At 38.9% G+C, this 23,869-nt stretch overlaps 1 protein-coding gene across 4 annotated transcripts in view; it reads left to right on the top strand.

Annotated features, from left to right (window-relative positions):
• The window catches only part of LOC129248448 (limbic system-associated membrane protein), a 104,557-nt gene extending 81,032 nt beyond the window's left edge, over positions 1–23,525 (top strand). Inside the window, exons 7-10 of one of the 4 annotated variants that reach the window (XM_054887998.1) lie at positions 5,115–5,267; positions 12,296–12,349; positions 17,315–17,413; positions 23,269–23,525. In XM_054887998.1, the coding sequence (XP_054743973.1) occupies positions 5,115–5,267; positions 12,296–12,349; positions 17,315–17,413; positions 23,269–23,420 (458 nt within the window). In that variant the 3' untranslated portion in view covers positions 23,421–23,525. The remainder of the gene's footprint in view (positions 1–5,114; positions 5,268–12,295; positions 12,350–17,314; positions 17,414–23,268) is intronic. The other 3 variants (XM_054887999.1, XM_054888000.1, XM_054888001.1) reach the window with 3 other exon arrangements.
• Positions 23,526–23,869: the final 344 nt, after the last annotated feature.

Raw genomic sequence — 23,869 nt, 5'->3', positions numbered from 1 at the left:
ATTAGCACGTGGAGCAGCTGTGTTGAGGTAAAATCAAGGAAAAAACTGAAACTACTTATAAGAAAATAAAAAAAACATTTGATTTAAAAATCGCTCATTGCTCTGTGAAAATCGTATTCTAGGGATCAAAATAAGACACTTTGCCGAAGGAACCATACCTCTAAAACGAATTCTGATGTCCCCCAATTTGGGTTGAACGAAAAATCCCACTTTGACCCATTTGGACTGCTCCAATCGACTCCAAATGAATGACCGACCCCCACTAACTTTGGACGGCCGATCCACCCATGCCAGTGGCACACCCCCCGGAACTCCCCTGGGGGTTTCCCAATACAATCATTTCAAAATATCACTATTTTTGGCCTTTGGTTCCTTCGGCAAAGTTTCTTATTTTGATCCCTAGAATATGATTTTCACAGAGCAATGGACGATTTTTTTGCCTCCCCACAAATTGACCCGTCCTAACATACATACATACACATACATAGATGTACGTAACTAAAACAAATAACTTTACAGTTCAAACGCACTTTTTATCAAAAAGGCAGTGGATACAGCTGAGAATTCGCTCCAATCCAAAATCTGCAAACCTTGGGCTTGTCTTTGGTACCCTTCATTTTAATTGAGTGAATTGTTTAACAGCCATCAAATAGTTCATGTCCGTGATAGTTCTCAGGAAATGGTTTTGGAAAACTCATTGCTTTTACGAAATATCTCAATTTGTCATGACAAAATCATGGTGAGAATTTACCAGATTAATTTACTAAAGTATGCAAGAGTATAATAACTCTAAACTCCAAAGACTCTATTGAGCATAAAAGATAATTGTATGCCCATGTAGTTCAAATACAATGAAATCAAATGAAATTCTATCAATAACTACAGCGCCTGTTGATGAAAAGATAATTGAATCGATTGTAAAAGGACGGTTCGAATAACGTGTCGTGAAAATGGTTGGATGTACTGATATCTTAAGAAGATTACCACTCAATATACATACCTGTCAGGAACTTACACCATTTTGACATCTTTCATGATCAATTGCACAAATTCAATTATGGTATGAATGCACCCATTGCGAGAATTTTAAGTGAACTCAATAATTTCAAAGATATCGAATTCTCATTTAGTAGGAGCGGCATTGAAAAACTTAGTTCTAAGACATATAAGGGGTGATCAGATTAGGGGAACTGTTTCCTATAGGGTTTTTTGGCAGATCAAGCATGACTACGTAAATACAGGGTGTGCCAAATAAGACCTACTAATGACTAAAGACTACAGCCTAGCAGTATGCGCAGTTGTTCCATCTTGTTGAAACCACAAATTAGGATACTGCTCCGCCATTGGCCGCAAAAAGTTTTCAATCAATGTTCTGTAAGAAGCTCCTGAAATCGATTCCGGCGTTTCATCCTCATTTTCGAAGAAATATGGACCGATAACTCAAGTGGCCATAACACCACAGCAAACAGTACATTTAGATGTAACTGACGTTGGTGTGTGGCCCTTGGATTTTCAGAGCCCCACAATCTACAGTTTTGTTTGTTGACATAACCATTTAAATGGAAATGCGCTTCATCCGATATTTACGCTGCGTTAAAACAATTAATCGTTGACAAGAATAGAAAAACTCGATAATTTTAAGGCGTTGTGTTGTACTGTAGGATTTCATAATAAATTTCAAACAATTCAATTATAACCTACAAAAAGAGAAAAATAAATATGTCAAAAAATAAAAAAGTTATTTGTGCTTAACATTAGTAGGACTTATTTGGCCCACCCTGTACATAATTTTTGTCAGTATTCATTGAAATTGCATCATCGAAACAGGCCTATTACGACACTCTATAAAAAGTGTTCATCGCGCGCTCAGGTCAACTTATTGTGTACATGACCGTTCAGCGATGTAACCCAATTTTGGCCTACTGGTTACATCAATAAGCAAAACTCCCCTATTTGGGCAGAAAAGTAACCCGAAGCCATTCAGAAACAGTCAAAAATATTTATTGAATATAACCTTTTGGTGCGGCAAAGGAGTTGGAGGAATCCTGGGCACACATTTCTTCAAAGACGAGGCTGACGTCAATGTAACATTGAATGGCGAACGCTATCGTGCCATGATAAACGACTTTTTGATGCCGGAAATTGAAGCCCGGGATCTCCATCTCTACATTTGGTTCTAACAAGACGACAGCAAAGCACTACATGAAATACAGCCCGTGAAACAATGGATTTACTGCATCGTAGTTTCGGTGAGCAATTTATCTCTTGTCTCCGAACAGTGGATTGGCCACCAAAATCGTGTGATATCACACCTTCTGACTTGTATTTATGAGGGTATGTAAAGTGTAAATGCTTTGTGAATAATTCAGCTTTGATGGACGCAGTGTACGCCAACATTACTGAAGTTATTCACGAGATACCGACCGAAGTCCTCCAGCGAGTCATTCAAAATTGGTGTTGACGGATGAACGAATTACGGCGCACTTAATTAATTATTTTGTTCTCTTTGCTCAAATACTGGCAAACAACTTTTTTAGGCGTAATGTTGCTAAATTAGACACACAGTGTATTCATCTTGACATTGGACTCTCTAAAAGCATATACAGCAAAATAACCAGATTTTTTTACTTCACTTAATCATCAACCTCATCATAGCATCATAGTTCTGGGTGAACCATTGCTTCCGTTACAATTCGCCTCGACGTTCCGTTTGATATCAGATATGCTAGAAGTCGCCTTCAGTGCCATCTCACTATCGTTTCCTCGGCCGCGTCTTCTTCTGCCTCCTTGTAGAAGATTTTTTTACAGCTCTGTCTTTGCTCATTCGGAAAACATGACCGTACCATCAAATCCTTTGCGCTTCGATGTACCCGATTACATTTGCACCCCTGTTAAAAGTGTCTAACTCGTCGTTGTACAGAATACGGCAAGTACCGGCTTTACGTCGTACAGGTCTAAATGTTTTTCTTAGAATCTTGCTTTCGCTGTTTTTTTTCTAGCAGCGACCGCCACACAGCAAGCAATAACAAACCTCCGAGTGTATTTTTGCCATGAGAAAGCTCGTCATAAGAAACTTTCTGCTGTTCGAAGGCGGCATAGAATTGTGAGTACCTCTATTGGAGGAACAACAGTAGGACGCACTCTACAAATAGAAGGAAGTGTATGCACTAGGGCGGGTCGATTTAAAAATCGCTCATTGCTCTGTGAAAATCGTATTCTAGGGATCCAAATAAGAAACTTTGCCGAAGGAACCATACCTCTAAAATGAATTCTGATGTCCCCCAATTTGGGTCGAACTTTTGGATAGCTAAAACCAGCTAAATGGCTATATTTTTTTTTATTATTTTTGTTTATTTATAATAATATTTATTATTTATTTATAATAATATCTATTTTTTCTCTTAAGAAATTTATTTAGTCAGAACATATGTAAATGAAAAAATTAATTTAAGTGAGTTATAGGAAAGAAACTAAAAAGTTCGACCCAAATTGGGGAACATCAGAATTCGTTTTAGAGGTATGGTTCCTTCGGCAAAGTTTCTTATTTTGATCCCTAGAATATGATTTTCGCAGAGCAATGGGTGATTTTTTTGCCTCCCCACAAATCGACCCGGCCTAGTATGCACCCTATAGTCTAGGAAGGCATGGTTGAAACATTATAAATATTTATGTTGTGTTTTTAATAAATAAAAGCTTTTGACTGATTCGATTTTCCATTAAGCCTAAGGTAGGCAATACTTCTATGTAATTTTAACAACAACAAAAAATTACAAAATTGTACGAGAATTCATTTGCTCAAATTTTTTAACAGTTCTTGACCATGCCATGCGTGGCTTATTGCCAACCAGGCTAACCTAACCTGACCATGCCATGAAAAGTCTCCCTATTCCCTAAACTTAAAGTCAGTGGGAGTAATTTAAGTCTTTTTCCCAGCACGATTGATTACCGGCCCCACCATGCGACATATCTAAAGCGTTTTTCAGTAAGAGCGCTTCAACTTTTTTTTTGAATAAAACACAAACGGTTTGACTTTTTTAACTAATTTTTTTTTATTATCGAGTTTGAACATATACATTTAAGTATGAAGTTCGAATTCTTTTGCATGACCACCGCGTGCACGTTTTACGAAGTCCAATCGTTGAACGCAATTTTCGACCACTCTTTTGCATAAATCGGCCGAAATTCCAGCAATTTTGCATTCAATGTTGGCTCTGAGCTCACAAATCGTCGCCGTCTTGTTACTGTAGACCAATGACTTCACACAACCCCACAGAAAATAGTCTAGAGGCGTCAAATCACACGAGCGCGGCGGCCATTCGACCGGTCCATTTCTGGAAATAATGCGCTCATCGAACTTACTCTCCAACAAATCAATTGTAGCGTGTGCTGTGTGGCTTGTGGCCCCGTCCTGTTGAAACCACATGTCGTCTAAGACCATACCATTCAATTGCGGCCAAAAATAATCGTTTATCATGTCGCGGTATCGATTTCCATTCACAGTAACGTAGCGATCGTTCTCGTCAACGAAAAAATATGGGCCAATTACGCCGCCGGCATGTAAACCGCACCAAACAGTGATTTTTTCGGGATGCAACGGTGCCTCATGAATCACGTGTGGATTGTTTTCTGCCCAATAACGCATATTTTGCTTATTGACAAAGCCATTGAGCCAAAAGTGAGCTTCATCACTGAAGATGATTTTTCGACTTTAAACTTTCTTAACAGAACACTCATTTTTATAATAAAATTCAATAATTTGCAATCGTTGCTCAAGTGTGTAGCGTTCCATGATGAAATGTATACTAATGAAGTTTATAAATGATAAGCGAAAAATTAAAAATATTGCGTCGTTCGCCCTCCCTATCGGAAAAAAGTTGAAGCGCACCTATTGAAAAACGCTTTATATGTAGACCTCCATGGGCCAGTTAAATGCTAATTCAAAGCTTATAGATGTGTAATTCCAATAAAACTTGAAAACAACAAGTTTTTTCTGCAGAAATTATGTGTCAACTTTATTTTGCACTCCCTATAATATTTCGCTACCCAATTTCAAATAAAAATGTAATCTTGCGCATAATGAATTTTAATAAAAAAATGTTTTCTCTCTCTTCCAGGTGGCAAATATACATCGAATGTAACTGAAATTGGCGAATATCGCAGCTCAATGAAATTGCACATAAATCCCTTGACGCAAGCAGAATTTGGCGCTTACCGCTGTGTGGCAAAAAATTCGCTGGGCGACACCGATGGCACCATAAAGTTATATCGTAAGTTAATTGATGCAATTAATTAATATATAACGAGCTTAAATGGTGTTTTTATGAAAAATTATTGCTTAGAAAAAAACCAGTTTAAACCAAAGAAATAAGTTGTTAAAATTTTCTGCATATGCACACCCTATTCCAAAAATGCCAGGATTTTATTTGGTGATAAATAATTTTTACCTACAATTTTGCATGATTTTTCAAATTATTAATCGAGCTGTGGATGTGGGAATATTTTAGGAATATTGTTTAGGATGGTTGTCGCAGCGACTCAAATGGCTTAAATTAATTCAAGAAGCTTTTCTTCCATCACCAAAAGCTATTTAGGGACTAGTTACTAGATAATAGAAATAGAATGAAGCAAGTATGACTCTTGGATCTTACGACAATACAATATCTCACCCAAACTCCGTTACCTCCAGTAAAACTCGGATGTAGCCAGATTGGGCTAAGTGGATGTGCCTTTTTTCTGGCCGTACCATGCCGAGGTAGTAGATAGTTATATTCATGCAAAACGTCTGAATGCGGATTAGGCTGATTTACTGTGACTGTCGCTGTCCAAGAAGTGCAAAGAGGTACATTTACGCCATATAGTCCCATTGTAATGCAACGTAATTGGGTTCTAATTCTATCTATTTAAGACTCCACGTGGTATAACTAAATAATTAGTGTTTTCAGATTTTATAGGTATTCAAGGAGATACTTACTAAAAAAGAAATGTCCCGTCTTAGCCAAAGCGATGCAGTGGTAAGGCTCATATACAGTGCTCTTCATCTTATTTTCAAAACTGCAATTGGCACAAAATACATGTCTGAGGAAGCCGTTTCGCTTGCTATGCTTTTCCACAACACATAAATGCCTTAGAACTGCTTTCGTAGAACTTAGGTCAGTTTTGTTTTGACACCCAGCTCGTAAATTTTCTAACTCATCTGTTATTTGTCTGTTTAATACAGAATAATTTAAGCCAGAGCTTACACGAAGATAAGTAACATCTGCATTATAGGCTGTGCTTGTTGACTGTTCTATCGCTTCTACCCTTGCCAGTTCAGCCGTTACACATTTCTGATGTCCGAGGGTCAAAGCAACTTAAGTATCATACTTCTCAGCCGTACTGTTCAAGGAGTTTCTACACTTAATGGTTACCTTCGAGGATGTGATTTTACAATGAAGTGATTTTATTCAGCCTCGCTTGCAGAGAGAAATTGGAAAAGACTGTGTTGTGATGGTAAAACTGCCCAGCAAAGGATCCTATCTCTCCAACTATCTCTCTTTCTCTTACTCTATCTCCCTCTCTCACAACTGCTAAGTCAGCCTTAACTCAGCTAACGACTTGAGCGTCCAGGTAGCTTCCTTAAATTTAATTTTCTATCGATTTATGGTTATATCCTTTTAAAAAGGATCCTCGAACAGGACGAAAAAATGCCAAACCTGGGTGCCCAACCGAAGGTTTTAAAAAAGGTGTCCAATGAAAGGTTAAGAAACCTCGAGGAGACCTTACGATCGAGGAAAAGTAGTGTGAGCTTCACTGAGAACTCTTCTGAGTTGATATCACGCCCGCAGTCATAGTGTAGCTTTGAGTTATCGGTATGTGTGACCGTAGATCTTGAACCCAGATCCTTAAAGTTTTCCCATTCCTTTCGGAGATTCATACAGATGTCTAGCTTTCATGAGGTAACGTTGGAACTTTCCGGTTTGAGCGTTTGAGTAAAATTCCGTGCAGCATTTTTCCAACTAACCGATGCCTGTAAAATAATCAATTCCTTAATGCTGGGGTTGATTTAACACAATTAAAATAATATGTGTTTTTCAGGAAGAGACTCCAAACTACAGTTTAAGCTACTAAACCGCCTTCCAATAGCGTCACAGTCATTAAAAGCAGAAGACCTTGTAAAATAAAAAAAGGAGATTTTCGTGCGTTCATTAAGCATTGTTTTTTCTTAACAAAATTCATCACCAAAAGCTAGAAAAATCTTGATAGGTATACTAGAGGCTCTACATCTCCAATTTCATTGGGTCGAAAGTGATTTACTTAATTCCATTGTGGTCGTACCAGTCCGAGTAACGTCGAAGATAAACGGATTCGCCCGTGAGGCGAAAGAGAAAGGTAAGGTGAAAGAGAAAACCGATGGGATGAAAGGAGAGACCGGAGAGAGGAGGTGGTGGGATGGTGAGGAGGATGAGTTAAGAGTGTGTGGATTATGAATGATGACTGTGCTGCATTTGCGTCAACCGCTTTGTGCTGCTGATGGAATTCATCAGATTTTTAATGTCAACGCCAGCTATATCAGCAGGCGTAGCAAAGAAGTAAGAGCCAAGATGCCTACATCTTAGCCCCGCGAGAGCAAGGCAGCTAAGGAGAAGGTGCTAAGATGATTCCACCTCATCTTCAATACATCCGACGCAAAAAGGACACGAGTTAATTCCAACTTCCACAGCATGCATTCCTCGCGCAAAGTGTCCTGTGAGAAAACCCATGAGATTCGAGAGCTGATATTTTCTCGACCCGAGAAACTTGCTCGAGCGCTCGTGATCCACACGTGGGCAGAAGGATTTCGCGACGCTACAAGTTTGTGTGGTTACCCAACGCTCGCTGAGTTGACGCGAAGCCCATCTTTCCAGGAGCAGACTGGAGATAGTCAGGGGGATCTCAGTTCTCTTCCTTTGCGGCAAAATCTCCTCACATGTCCCTTGTCTGGCCAACTCATCCGCCTCAAAGGTTACCGCAATGTCACTGTGACCAGGAACCTAGATGAGGATTATGTCAAAGAATTCGGACCCAGTCGAAAGAAAACCTGAGTTTGTGTCTGATGGGGAGCTCCTTGCAAAAAACTCCTCCGCCAATCTTTCCTTCCAACTTCAATCCATTCATGAACAAGTTTACCAGGCCCTGACTCCAAGTGTACCGCCCGTCCACTCTTCGCTTGATATGAGTGGAGAAGTTCCAATTGGACTAAACGAGGGTATACATTGATCCGTTGGCAGGGGGATGAACTCAAAGTTTCTAAGGATGATTTGGTGCTTATAAATGAGGAGTAGGAGTCGTTCGAACAGAAATGAGGTTATCGAGCTAGAAACCGTCAATAAAATTGATAAAACGGTACTGGTCTATAGAAGTACCAAAGTGCACTAGTCAGCTGAGATTGTTCTCATATCAACTGAGTATATGCAGAACATTAACATTTGGTCGTGAAGAAACTGTCCGCGAGATGGGTGCTGCGATTGCTCACACTCGACTATAAGTTTAACCGCGTGACTACTTGTAAGCAGGATTTCGCGATATTGAAACTTAACCAACAAATTTCAGGCAAAAGAACTACCGCATTTTGTAAAGTGCTGTCCGAAGAACTACAAGAGGCTTATTCGGGAATCGATAAAAGCCTCATATAGGGAATTCTGCAGCGGTATTGAATCTCTGAGTGACACGGCGAAGCTGGTTAGGATCCTGAAAAGGGACCCAACGGCAAAGCTGGGGTCACTTAGGAAATCTGATGGCTCCTTCACGGAGCGGAAAAGTGAGACACTCAGCTTGCTGATGGAGTCTCACTTTCCTGGTAATCAGATAAGCATCAGCCGGCAACAGCCCTTATTGACAGAGGCAGTTGTCAGAGCTGCTACACCTTCTCGGCATGACTGGTTCGTTGCCAGATCTGTGGTGAATGTGGCCGCCATTCGATTTGCTATCAAATCTTTTGGCGACTACAAGTCCCCCGGACCAGATGGCATATTTCCTGCCATGCTGAAGGAGGGAGCAGAGTTCGTGACAGCAGCCCTGAAGAAAATCTTCTCGGCATGCCTGGCACTGGCTTACATACCACGCTCTTGGAGAATGGTGAGGGTCGCTTTCATCCCAAAGGTTGGAAAAGACGACTACACCAGCCCCAAAAGCTTTAGACCAATCAGCATGACCTCATTCATGCTGAAAAGTCTCGAACGACTAGTGGAACTGCGCATACGTCAGAAGTCGCTGAAGGCTCACCCTCTGTCTCTATTTCAGCATGCCTATCAGAGTGGAAAATCCTGCGAGTCGGCACTGCAAAATCTTGTTGCTAGGATAGAGCTGGCCATCGACAGGAGGGACTATGCTATGGGTATCTTTTTAGACATAGAGGGGGCGTTTGATAATGCCACTTTTGATAGTATGTGTAACTCTGCTAGTAGACACGGCGTAGACCGGGTGCTAGTAAATTGGATTCGTTCGATGCTGGCCCAAAGAATCGTTTCGGTGCGAGCAGAGGAAGATCTGCTGGTGTCATCTGGGGTTAACAGAGGCTGCCCCCAAGGCGGTGTGCTGTCTCCGTTGCTCTGGTGCATGGTAATCGATCCTCTACTCACCACCTTAAACGATTCGGGAGTCTACGCACAAGCATATGCGGACGACGTTGCTTGTTTGGTAACAGGCTCTTCGCTTATGAACATCTGCAGGAAAGTGCAGAAAACTCTGGATCGGATTGACACTTGGTGCTGTGCGAACGGGCTGTCGGCAAATCCCGCCAAGACTGGTATTGTCCTCTTTACCAGAAGGAGGAAGCTTGACGGAATCGTTCTGCCAAAGCTAAAAGGAGTCACAATCCAGCTATCCAAGGAAATTAAATATCTAGGAGTAATTCTCGATAGTAAGCTCCTATGGAAATCACACGTTGACACAAAGGCATCCAAAGCGCTGACAGCTTTCTGGCAGTGCAAAGGTGTGTTTGGGAAAACGTGGGGTCTCTCTCCTAGCAAGGTCCTATGGATCTACACAGCTATGATAAGACCCATTATCACCTATGCATCAGTGATCTGGATGAGTAGACTATCCCTAGTGGGAGTCAGGAGGACCTTATCGAGACTACAACGCACTGTGGCCATCTGTTGCACCGGAGCTTTTCCGACCACTTCAGGCCCGGCACTAGATGCTCTGATTGGTTTACCACCACTTGATGCTTTCATCCGAGGAGAGGCCCTGAAGGCCATCTGCAGACTGAAACACAGTGGGAACTGGTACGGCCCTTGTCCGGCATTGGAACACAGAGAAGGTATGGACATCGATCCAACGATTCTCTCCATGCCCCTTGACTCAATGCCATCAAGAGTCGTACTTGAAAAGAGATACAGTGTAGTGCTACCAGAGGCTCAGTTGTGGGGAGACTCAGAAAATGAGCCCGGCAAACACTGTTTTCGCATTTTTACGGATGGCTCCAGGACCGAGCATGGCTCCGGCTCTGGGGTCTACGTGGAATCCAGCGGGACAAAACTGCACTTTGCTCTTGGAATGCATGCATCTGTGTTTCAAGCGGAGGTGTATGCAGTTCAAGAAGCGATGAACTTTGTTGTGGAAAAACGATGGAGAGGCAGATCTATATGTGTCTGCAGCGACAGCCAAGCTGCGCTTATGGCCTTAGATAGCCCTCAAACCACATCAGGGGTAGTGAAGTCCTGTAAATCCAGGCTGAACTATGTCGGCAGACATAACAGCCTGATGCTAACATGGGTCCCGGGACACGTGGGTATCGCGGGTAACGAGACCTCTGACTCCTTAGCTAAGATGGGCTCTGAAGCCAATTTCTTTGGCCCAGAGCCCGCTTTGCCACTCCCCTCTGCGGCCATCACGGCCACGGTTAGCAAATGGGTAACTACTACCCACAAGCGAGCTTGGCAGGCTGAGAGAGGCTGCAGATGGACAAAACTGATGTTACCTGTCATGTCCGATCGACTGTCGCAAACCCTTCTGTCATTAGGCAGAGGGGAGTGCAGACGGCTGGTTGGACTAATGACGGGCCACTTTCTGTGGGCAAAGCACATGGAAAGGTTGGGCATCTCAGACAGTGTACTCTGCCCAGCTTGTGAAGAGGAGGATGAGACGGCGGATCACTTCCTGTGTGTCTGCCCCGCCTTCGCCCGAATCAGGTTTGAGGTCTTTGGCACTGATGTGTTAAGAAGCGACCATCTTGGCTCCTTGGCACCACAAGATCTACTCAGATTTCTTCGGAGATCGGGTAGATTTAAAGAAAATTAAAAGGGAATCCAAGTGTAGTACAATGGACTCAATTAATGTCTGAGTGCTGCACTTGCTAGTTGTCCCGACAAAAAAAAAAAAAAAAAAAAAAAAAAAGTGCTGTCCCAAGAGGATAATGCCAGTGTGCCATAACAAAATCCATAAATGAGGTTACGACTTGCTGCGCCATCTAGCACATTCTCCACATTTAGTCATCTGCGACTATTTTTTTTTTTCCAAATCTAAAAAAATGGCTGGATGGTAAGAGGTTTAGGTCAAGTGATGTGCTCTTCGTCACTGAAATAAACGCCAATTTTGCAGACCTTAAGAAAACCTGTTATTTGAAAAAGATGCAAGAAGTACGAAAAACGCTGCATTAAATGTAGAGAAAGAGGAGATTTCATTGAGCGTCAAAACATTTTTCATCTAAAAAGATATTTTTTGTTCGCAAAGTCACTGAATTATCAAACGTTCCTCGTATGTTACACCCCACCCAGCCCTCTTTAAATTAACTTCAGCCCCGTGTATTAATAGGAATAGTAAAAATTTCAAGTGAATAGATATAATTGTTGAATAAGCAAATAGGGCAAAACTTTTGCGCATTTGTATTCAAGATCAAATCAGCTTAAAAATAATCCGCGAAATTGCGGCAATGAATGCGACCTCTAAACTGTATAGCTTAGACAGGCTGGCTGACTCGTTCATACTCGAATTTTCTTCAGCAAAAATTACGCTGAAAAAAACTTTTAACTGCTTCACTCGCTGCAAATGCGCAGACACCTACACTTGGACGTAATTGAATTTAAATATTTTCCCCACCAACTGCCTATGGAAGTAATGCAAAGGGGGCTTGCATTTTAATGAACTCCATTCACTCATTGACGTTGGAGTTAAAAAAGAAAAAGTGGCGTAATTCTTGCTTGCATTTTAATTTTTCTCTGTTTTTTTTCTGCACTTTTTCATTTCGCATAATTTGTATGATTCGTTATAAGCGCACACCTGCAACGATTGCTTTCCTAATCCAAAATTTTTTCATTCTTTGCAATTATTTTCGCAGGAATACCACCGAATGCTGTGAATTATGTGGAGAACTCCGAAGGACGTTACAAAGGTGAATATCAGCCCTGACCAATGGCTGGCAGTAGTATTTATGACGTGCATTTGCATTATGTATGTGTATGTGTAGGCGAGCGAGTATGAGTATGTGTTTGTGTAACCGCGGCAAGGCTATGCAAATGCAAATCGACATACTTCAATGTCCTTTCAGCGTAGGAGACTAAATACTGCGCGCGTTGTGTCGTGTTGTTGTGAGTGTAATAGCCACTCCGCATAATTTTTTCTCCCTCTTTTTCTCTCTTTTTTTTTGTTTTTTTTGAATATGAATGTGGCATAAACATAAGATCTAAAGGTTGGTGTACTCGTATTTGAATTGGTGGCAATGCCACGACGGGCCAGACACCACGGTGCACGCCCTTTCGTTTCCGTTGCCTTTTGTGACATTGCGGGCGGGTGTACATGTGTGTGCGTAGATGTGTGTGTGAGAATAGATTTTTTCATTGCCTTAAAAAGTGCTAGGCAAATAAATTATTTATTTTCGGTTTCAAACAAATCCCCGGGCGAACAAATTTAATCGCCAACAGGCAGGCGTACACAGAATTGCAGGCAAACAGGCGATTCAGCTGTCAATGCGAAGTTTGATGAAAGGTCAGAGGTAAATAAAGTATGAAATATAGTTTGACAGTTGGCATAGTAGGCCGAAGGAGAATCGTGATTAAAAAATCTGGGTTCAAGAAACTTTAAGAAAAACGAATGTGATTTATTCCATTAAGAGGTGGTTCCATGCACAAAAATATATAGGAAAGTGGGGAAAGTCCCTGATCGCCATGCACCTAAGAGTGGCAAGAACGATTCTTCTGCATACGGTTCAAGCAGAGCACAACTTCCGAGGTTCATACAAGCATCCTCTAGGTAGCTTTCGAACACCCGCTTGAGAGCGAGCGAACATAAGAAACAAAACAGACCAAAATATCTCATTGTGCGCTGGGTTTGGCCACGTTAAAAATTCTTCCCTAATAAAAATGCAAGCAAGATCTCAAAGAAGCGAACTCCCTAATCTGATAACAACCATTTCAAGCGAACTATAGACTATGATTTGAGAGCATGCAACTGGAATATCCGGTCTCTTAATAGGGAATGTGCCGCTGCCCGACTGGTTGATGTCCTCGTAAGCGTAAAACCTGGCATCTCTAACATCATTGCATTTAAGAGATGCAATGAACTAGGCAAGGTAAAAATACCATTGGTTCTTTGAACGTCTACCAAGTAAAAGAGCCCAAATTCCGTATTGGATTTGTTGTGGGAGAGAGACTTTACCGGGAATGAGATTTTGTTCATAGTCGCGTCGCGCAATAATCCCCAGTAATCTTCAATATCTCGCTCATTTGCACTTGCCCGACGGAAGAGAAAGAAGGACCATACAATCAAAGACTGCTTAAAACGTTCCTATAAAAATTACTTCGTTAGGTGCAAAAATAGTCAGAAATTATTATTATTCCAAAATTTTCTTTTTTAATTAAAAAACAAAAGAGAGAGTATGAACTAAGTTGTCTTATTAGGTATTGTCATCAGTTTCTTAAAAATTCGTTTGTTTGTACGCTTGAGTATAATCTGACTCTAATCGGTCTGCAAAATGTTTGAAAAAAATTAGTAATTTTGAGATTGATTCAAAACTGAAAGAGTTTTTTAAGTGAAATATCCTCGGTACACTTTCAAAAAGACAAATTTTGAAAAAAAAATACCTATTTTGAAAATCCCCTGCCCTTAGATTCGAAGGTTCGCTTTACGTATTTGAATATAACTCCAAAAATTATGGAGATCCAATTATGAAACTTGCAATTAGTTAAAAATATTTTTTTTTTTAAATATTAAAAAAAATGTTTACCAAAAAATATTAACAAATAACATATAACAAAATATATTGTACAAACAAATAATTTTTTTTCAGAGTTTTGTTTCCAACACATACTATTGTGAGCAAAAAGTAAGGTGAATTTATTTGTCAAACTTCGTGGGATTAAAATTTCGCTCTAGTTATTTTTTTCATGAGTTAGCAGCACTGTTAATAACATCTGGGCCAACTTTCATGTGAATGTCATTATCAGTAATATATGTATGTACGCTTGTGATTTTTACAATGTCTGATTTGATTGAGCAGAGAAGTGCCATCAAATTTTGTTTTCGGAATGAAATTTCGGCTGCGGAAACGTTTAGCATGTTGCAGAAGACATTTGGTGATTCGACCATGTCGCAGAAAAATGTTTGTAAGTGGTACAAAGACTTCAAAGAGGGTCGAGAATGTGTTGATGACTTGGAGCGCTCCGGACGACCATCGATGTCAACAGATGACCAACACGTCAATAAAGTGAAGGAGTTAGTGCTCAAAAATCTTCGGTTGATTGTTAAAGACCTTACTGATATGATCGGAATATCAGAAGGATCTGTAAAAACCATTTTGAAACACCATTTGGGGCTACGAAAAGTCAAATCTCGTTTGGTACCGAAAACTCTCAATTTCTTGGAAAAAAGTCGTCGCGTTGATGTGTGTGAAACAATGCTTTCAGACTATCAGGACAAGCTCAAATGCATCATTGCGGGAGATGAAACTTGGATTTATGCTCACGATCCTAAAACAACCGACCAATCAAGCAAATATCGTGCTAAAGGCGAGGCGAGACCGAAAAGAGCACGTCAAAGTCGTTCAAAAATAAAGTTCATGATGACAGTTTTTTTCGATTTTCGTGGTGTGGTGCACTATGAGTTCCTTCCACCTGGCCAAACTGTTAATAAGGAATATTATTTGAGCGTTATGCGTCGTTTACGTGAAGCAATTCGTCTAAAAAGACCAGAATTATGGGCCAACAACTCTTGGTTTTTGCATCACGATAGTGCACCATCTCACACTGCACTCGTTCTTCGTGACTATTTCGCCAAAAACTCCACGCATATCGCTCCGCAACCACCGTATTCGCCTGATTTGGCTCCGTGTGACTTCTGACTATTCCCAAAACTCAGGAGACCACTCCGGGGAACGCGTTTCGAGTCGATTGAGGAGATAAAAGCTGAATCGAAGAAGGTGCTGATGGCTATACCGGAAATGGACTATTTGGCATGTTTCGGGGATTGGAAAAATCGTTGGCATAAGTGTATTTCATCGAGAGGGGATTATTTTGAAGGGGATGGAATTGATTTACAAGAATAAATAAAGATTTTTCATTTTACAACCAAATTAACCTTACTTTTTGCCCACAGTAGTATAAAATTGTATACAAAAAAAATATTTTTTTTTTCAGAATTTTGTTTCCAAAATTCGAACATACATATATAAAACTTTTCCATAAATATTTTTAACAAAAATATCTTTTTATTTTTTATTTTATAATATTTTTTCCAAATTTCGTCGAAATATAAAATTTTTCCCCAAAAATTTTTAACAAAAATATTTTTTTCCAAAATACATATATTCTGTTTTAAATATTTTTTTGCAAAATTTTTTTCCAAAATTTATTCTTTTCTTAAATTGTTTTTGTTTTTCAAATTTTTTTCCAATTTTTCTTTTTAAATTGTTTTTTTCAAAATATTTTTTTTTGTTTAAATTTTTTTGCTCAAAATTTTTGAAGACAAAGTTTTTATTTGGGTATTTTATCTTAAAAAAATTGTTTAATAATATTATGTAAATGAGCCGAAGATATTTCATTTTGAAAATATTTCTATATAATATTTTTCAAAAAAAAAATTAGTTAAAAATCAAATAAATCATCAATAAAAATTGTATACAACAAAAGAATTTCTTTTTTCACAATTTTGTTTCCAAATTTCGAGCAAATATAAAATTTTAACAAAAATATTTTTTTTTCTAATTTTTTTCAAAATTTTTGTCCAAAATAAATTTTTTGCTCAAAATTTTTGGAGACAAAGTTTTCATTTGTGTATTTTATCCCAAAAAAAATGTTTAAGTATATTGTATAAATGAACCGAAGATATTTCACTTTGAAAATACATATTTCTATATTATTTTTTTTTCAAAAAAAAAATTGTTAAAAATCATTTTTTTTTTAAATATCAAAAAAAAAATGTTAACCAAAAAAATTTAAACGAATATAAAATTGTTCCCCAAAAATTGTATACAAAAAAAAATAATTGTTTTTTTCAAAATTATTTTTTCCAAATTTCGCACATATATAAAGTTTTTCCCCAAAAATTTTTAACAAAAACATTTCAAATTTAAAATTTTTTTTTCCAAAATATATATATTCTTTTTTTTTAATTTTTTTTTCAAATTTTTTTTTTCAAAATACATTCTTTTTTAAATAGTTTTTTCAAATTTTTTTTTCCAAAATAAATTTTTTGTTCAAAGTTTTTGGAGACAAAGTTTTTATTTGTGTATTTTATCCCAAAAGATTTGTTTAAGTATTATATTGTATAAAAAAATTGTATAACTGTATTTTTTATGGTAAAATGAACCAAAGATATTTCACTTTGAAAATATTTCTCATTTATTTTATTCAGTAAATCTCTTATTATATGTAATCAAGCCTTCAAATAAACGAGTTTTTATAAAAAGTGACGGCAATGTCCAAAATACTTAGATCACTTGACATGGAATCGATGAGAAGTAAATGTCCAATGCTTTGATAAAATACGAGAAATGGAGTATAACCTTCGTGCGTGTCTATTTTCGTATTTCCTTTACATTTTTAGTATGGAATACAATAAATGGTATGGAATTTAAGTATACCAAATAAAAATTCTCCTCGCTGTTGAAAATCAACAAAATGTACATTACTTATTTTATTTTTATTTTTTTTCATGTTCTGCACACAATATTTCATAAGATGTTTATTGCTACCTAAACTATAAGCCCACTGTGCGAGCAAACTATGCACGATATAAAATGCATAATTTATGCTTTGAAAGCATTCCTTACCCAACCGAACGAGCAATTTATTTCACTATTTTTTATGCAACTTCATTTCTTTTTTCGCCTTCTCTTCCCCCTTCCATCTGACGTCGCGTTTAGGAGGTGGCAAAAAACGCATCAAGAGCTCAGAGCTTTATCATCAGTCAAAAGCGGGCGATGGCGGCAGTGAGGAGTCGGAAAATCCGGGCAAACGAAAAGGTGAGCAGATTAAGATTATTTACTTACTTACTTACTTTGGCTACACTTCGCAAACAGCTGAAGAGTTGAACTCAACACACCTTATTTTTCTTCACGACTAATTCGTTCAGTGGCTTCATTCGCTGAACAGTGCAGATACGAATTTTTTACTGTTTGTGTGAATAGGATTCGTTATGCCGAAAATTATCGGTCACTTGAGATTGTAACTACACGTAGATACTTGCTCGCTTACTTACTTATTTACTTACTTACTTATGCTGACGAAAAGACATTTCAGGTCAGCACCGCAAACAAAAATTTGCTGTTTCTTCCAATCTTAGCTACAAAAAGGTGGCATTTCGCTCTTCTCTAGCCACTGCTTGGATTGTCTAAGCAAGCAAAAGTGCTGTAAGCAACAGGAAAAATGCCTATACATACATATACACATACATGCAAATAAAGCTACCAAACTTGAAGGATCGCTTACCCAGTTTTCTTGTTCAGCGCAAACTGCATAATTATATATCAATAAAGGTTTTTTTTTACTATCATACTTAACTTCTTCCCATTTTATGCCTACTATGCCAACCTTTTGTGGCAATTTAATGATTTGTAAACAATCCGCGCGGGCGTTTTGAATTGAGTACGCACATCCATTTTTTTGCTCATTTTCAGTGTTCAGAGGTGTTTAATTTAATTTCATGGACCTGTTCTTGTTGTATTTGAAGTGAGCAAAAACATATTTCGGCTTTGGTGAAAGTAATTAAGGCTGCTCAAAAGCAATCTAAGTGGCAGGTCACAAAAGTAAAAGTTGGAAATAAATTTTCTGAACTTGCCCTTGTACAGGGTGGGCCATATAGCGGTTGCTTTTTGAACCACCTACTTTTTTGAGAACGGTAACACAAATGACATGTCAAATGTGTTCCTAATTTACTTTAAGGTTTGACATTTACGAAATGGGACCCTATACGCTTGAACAAAATTGGGAAATATTGAAAACCTATTTCCAAAGTGGTGAGTCTTCTTCTGCTTTTCTGATTTTCACATCGGTGGCTACGTCAATAAGCAAAATTGTCGGATTTGGGGCTCAGAAAATTCACACGTTACTGTAGAGAAGCAAATGCATCCACAACGAGTCACTGTTTGGTCCGGTTTTTGGTCTGGCGGCATCATCGGGCCATTTTTTTCGAAAATGAGCGAGGAGCCGCGGTTACATTAAATGGCGAGCGTTAGCGTGACATGCTCAACGAGTTGTTGCCAAAAATTGAAGAGGATGACATGGACGACATTTGGTTTCAACAGGACGGAGCAACTTGTCACACTGCCAAAGTTACACTCGAACTTTTGGCTACAGTTTTTGAAAACCGAATAATCAGCCGAAATTCCGATATCAATTAGCCGCCTCGGAGCTGTGATTTAAGCCCGTCGGACTATTTTTTGTGGGGAGCCGTTAAGGAGAAATGCTATACGAACCATCCAGAGACGATTTTGTCTAACTTTACTTACTCTACTTGGAAATGTTTACGTAAGGATCTTGGCCTACGTGCCTATAAATCACAGCTCGTCCAAGAATTGAAACCAAATGACCATCGTTCGTGTCGCATTTTTGCTGATTGGGCTTAGTTAGATGTACTATATTATTCAGATTAATTGGAAAATGCGGTTAAAAATTGGTGTGATCGACTAGACTACGTAACTCGTAGTCGCGGCGAACATATGCATCCCGCATATATTCAAACAATAAATTCCATCAAATTTACTAGGTTATAGCAAAAAAACTCATTCCGTAATATTTATGTATTGTATTATCATTTCAGTGGCTGCCGTAGCCGAACGGGTTAATGCGTGATTACCATTCGGAATTCACAGAGAAAACGTTGGTTCGAATCTCGGTGAAACCAAAATGAATAAAAAAAATTTTCTAATAGCGGTCGCCCCTCGGCAGGCAATGGCAAACCTCCGAGTGTATTTCTGCCATGAAAAAGCTCCTCATAAAAATATCTGCCGTTCGGAGTCGGCTTGAAACTGTAGGTCCCTCCATTTGTGGAACAACATCAAGACGCACACCACAAATAGGAGGAGGAGCTCGGCCAAACACCTAACTGAAGTGTTCGCGCCAATTATTTATTTATTTTTTTTTTATTATCATTTCAAGTTCTCATGCTCCTAAAAACACACCCTTCATATATATACCATATAGATTCATTTAGCTCCTATCACGCCTATTAGTAGGACGTCAACCACTCCTCTTCGCCAACGAAGACTGTTATTTGCTAGGGATCGCAAATCGTTCCATGCTAGACTGAGATATTTCATTTCTGCATCTGTAGATTATCACCAGGTGGTACAAAGTCTGTCAATTCCTCGACCGGCTTGCTGAAATGGATTCCAGCGCAGCACCTCTTTAACAGCATTGCATTAGCATTGGTTATTGTTCGCGGCCAGACAATTCGTTTGATATGCCGCAGACAGCAATTAATATATGTTTGCAGTCGTTTCGTGATCGAGACTGCAACGAGATGGTGTAGCCATACAGAAGCACTGGCTTAATGCTGGAGGTGAATATGCGCAGTTTTATGCGAATACCGATGCTACTGTTTTACCACATGGGAGCAGAGATGCCGAGCGAAGGCCGACTTTTCTCTGCTAATTCTTTATTCACCATCCACTTCAGAACCACCGTCCCCAGTGACCATGCAGTTGAGGTACGAAAGTAAACGTTTTGAAACGGCGCACCCTCTACGCTTCGAATCTTCTTACTATAATGGTCGTAAACTGTCCAGGTCTTCGCGTAAACTTCAATATCTCGTCTGTAAGTATCAATATCTCCTCAGTCACTTCTGTTGCAAGAGTGAATGCTGAAGTAGTAGCAAAAGTCAATCACCTTGATCTGATGTTCACAGCTTCTATTTTTGCCACACTACTTTTTAATTTTCCAAATTATGTACCTATGTATCAATCATAAAGGCCATATTAATCCACATTTCAAACTATGAATATATAAATATATATAATTGGCGCGTACACCCTTTTTGGGTGTTTGGCCGAGCTCCTCCTCCTATTTGTGGCAAGCGTCTTGATGTTGTTCCACAAATGGAGGGACCTACAATTTCAAGCCGACTCCGAATGGCAGATATTTTTATGAGGAGCTTTTTCATGGCAGAAGTACACTCGGAGGTTTGCCATTGCCTGCCGAGGGGCGACCACTATTAGAAAAATGTTTTTCTTAATTTCGGTGTTTTCACCGAGATTCGAACCGACGTTCTCTCTGTGAATTCCGAATGGTAGTCACGCATCAACCCATTCGGCTACCGCGGCTGGTAAATTGGTAAAATACTCAAAATTTTTAGTCAGAATTAAAAAGTAAGACTTAAAATTGAGAAATCTGTGCCTCTCCCTAATGCTTGCAGTGTCTTTCAGGTGGAATTACTGGCAATTGGGGAAGCTTGTAGGCTACTAATTGCAGCTCCCTCTTTTAAGGGCAATATCGCTATTCTTTCGGATAGCCAAGCTGCAATCCAGGCACTCGGTTCAGCTACAACAACCTCTAAAGTGGTGGAGCAAAGCAGGACTAGCATCACCACCTTGAGCGAAAACCATAAGGTTACCTTAATCTGGGTCCCGGGACATCGAAGCATCGAAGGTAATGAAAAAGCGGATGAACTGGCAAGAAGGCGATCTGCCATGAATAATGCTCTTGCAGAATCGGTATTCAAAATTAAATAACTCCGAATCGCAGATTGTAGATGGAGGGACCAGACGAAATTTTGCATTTCAGCAGAACGTTATGGCCTACCTCCAACATTAAGCAATCGTCAACATTGGTAAACATAAAACGACGGGACGCCTGTAGACTAACGGCAGTCATAACTGGTTTTGGTCTATCGGAGAACAATCCGCCAAATTGGGCATCCCTCACAACACATATTGTCATAGTTGTAAACAACCGGAGAAACAGGAAACAATCTTCCATTTCCTCTGTGAATGCCCTGCCCTATGGAAGGACAGAATGTTAATCCTGGGTAAACCGCTGTTCGAGAGTCTGGAACAGCTGTCTAGGTTAGATGTCAATAGCCTGATAAGGTTCATAAACCACACAGGCGGGATATTGTCATGCTCTAAGTAACCGTTAAACAAGTAGGAAACGAGGATGTGGCAACATAATGGTGCGGAATCGCTAGTTGGATTCTGGAAGAAAACAAAATAATTTTGATAAACAAACAAACAAAAACAAATAATTTTGATAAGCAGCCTTATAGTCTATTAAATTGTATAGTCCAAATTGGAAGTTGCAAAAGATTCCCGTTGATTTTTTTTTTAATTTCTTTGCGACAGTGTCGCGCATTGTATTTCGTCGAAACTGGTTTTTTATATGGAGAAAATAGGCAACATCATTAGGAAAAAAAAAATGAAAATTCAGCAAGAACACTTAATACTTGCAGTTTGTTATATTTACTTAAATTTAATGGACTACAAAGCTACATACCCATTTTTTTTTAGTTCTGATTAAAAATGTTGAACTTTGATGGAAACTCCTGGAAATTTTATAAATGTTTTATAAAATTTGAAAATTGACCTAGCTGGCTAAAAGCCATCACATAGACCTATTAGTCCTCAGTGGTAACAGATGGAGATTGGCCCTTACGTTTCCTTATAGTAAGCCTATTGTAATAAGCTTGCGTCTTTTGCGAATCTAAATAAACTCTGAAGCTTAACCCCGAGAGACATTCTAACCTCTCATATTGTAGAGCTCCTAGGCATTTCATTCGGGTTCTAGCTAATGCAGGGCAAGAACATAGAAAGTGTTCAAGAATCGGACGTATTTATCTGCACTCTGTGTACACATGATTTTCCCGGTTTTGCAAGTGGCTAGTCTGTCCATGTTTTCATGTCCACAGCGATGTCATTATATACCGTATTTCAAGGTTTCAGTATGTCGTTTTCTTGTTCGAATTTTATGTAAACAGCGTTTTTGGCAATCTCATCTACAATTGCGATTTCTGCAATGCCCTCATGTGCGGATACCCAATAGATGCGTAACCGTATATCTGCAGCTGGTCTTTTTATGGCTTCCCTGGACCTAAGAACGTTTTTAGATGAAATTTCACATGAGTTTATTGCCGCTTGGCTGTCAACGTATATATTTAAATTGGAGTAGGTCGATGTCCTTGCTAGTGCTATTTCTGCAGCCTTTCCTACCGCAAAGACTTCTGCTTGAAAAATACTGCAATGTTCGGGGAGCTGAAATGGCTGCCTGATGTCCAGCTCTGCGTAATAAGTCCCTGCACTTACTCCGTCAATCATTTTAGAGCTGTCACTAAATATATTAAGCGTATTGGGGGCAGGCTTCTTACCTTTTTCCACCCCTCTTCTTCTGTTGTTGTTCGGAATCTCTTCGCCCAATTGTATTTCGGAGTCATATAGTCCGTATTGGCCCAATAACTCATACCTTTTGAGCTATGTCCGAATATTTTACAGGTAAATTCATCCGTTGCGTTAAGTCTTGCGGCAGATCTAGAGACCTTCTGCCGCAATGTCTATTGGTGGTAGGTTAAGTATTATTTCAAGTATTGTTAGATCAATATAGTCTTTATTATATAACGAACTCTATTTTTATAAAAAAAATATATAAATAACTAATATGAAATAAACAAAATCAAAGTGGTCAAAACTGCTCAAAATGTTGCTTTGCTATATTTTTTTGTTTTTTTTGCGGCCGATACGTACCATTAATTTTTTTGCAAATTGTGTCTACACAAAAATATATACAAACATCTACATACATTAATATTTTTCACATTTTCCATTCAATAACTAAGGTAAATGTACATCTGTATGTGTTACTAACCCCCTATTTGATATTTCACTACTTCCAGATATGATACTTGGCAATGAACTGGAGGACGGGTTCTACGACTCAGCTGCTGCTACAACGCATTGTCAACAAAATAAATTGACACTGACAACATTGCTGCTGTTCACGACATTGTTACTGCTTAGAAAAGTTGCAGTGCTGATAGACGCCTGACAGCTCCTGGCTGCTGAGCTATTGATACACTGATGACATTGTGGTTGCGGTGTTAGAGTAACTGTTAAGGCTAAAAGGATTTACTGTTGCCTGGTATGATTAGTATATATAGCTGCTATGAGTTTGTGTATGTGTGCCCGTTCTGCGTCATATTACTTAAGTGGTGTATTGCGTGATGGTGATTGTGAGGTATCATACATAATTATTTATATAAAGTTACAATGTATGAAGATATCAACACAATGGCATATAAAGATTTGAAAAAAAAAACAGAAGAAATATATAAGTCTACTATGTAGCGCATGGAAAATGGAAAATATAAAATACATAAATGAAAAGTAACAAAAAAAAGGCAGAAAAATAAAAGTAGTAAAACAAAGAATCAGCAAAATCAAAGTTATAGGAAATCTTATATAAAAATTCTTATATAATTTATTTTTATTTAATTG

This window comes from Anastrepha obliqua, chromosome 5 (genome assembly GCF_027943255.1).
Source record: "Anastrepha obliqua isolate idAnaObli1 chromosome 5, idAnaObli1_1.0, whole genome shotgun sequence".
In the NCBI taxonomy this organism is placed as follows: Eukaryota; Metazoa; Arthropoda; class Insecta; order Diptera; family Tephritidae; genus Anastrepha; species Anastrepha obliqua.
This window is presented reverse-complemented; position numbering and strand designations above follow the sequence as displayed.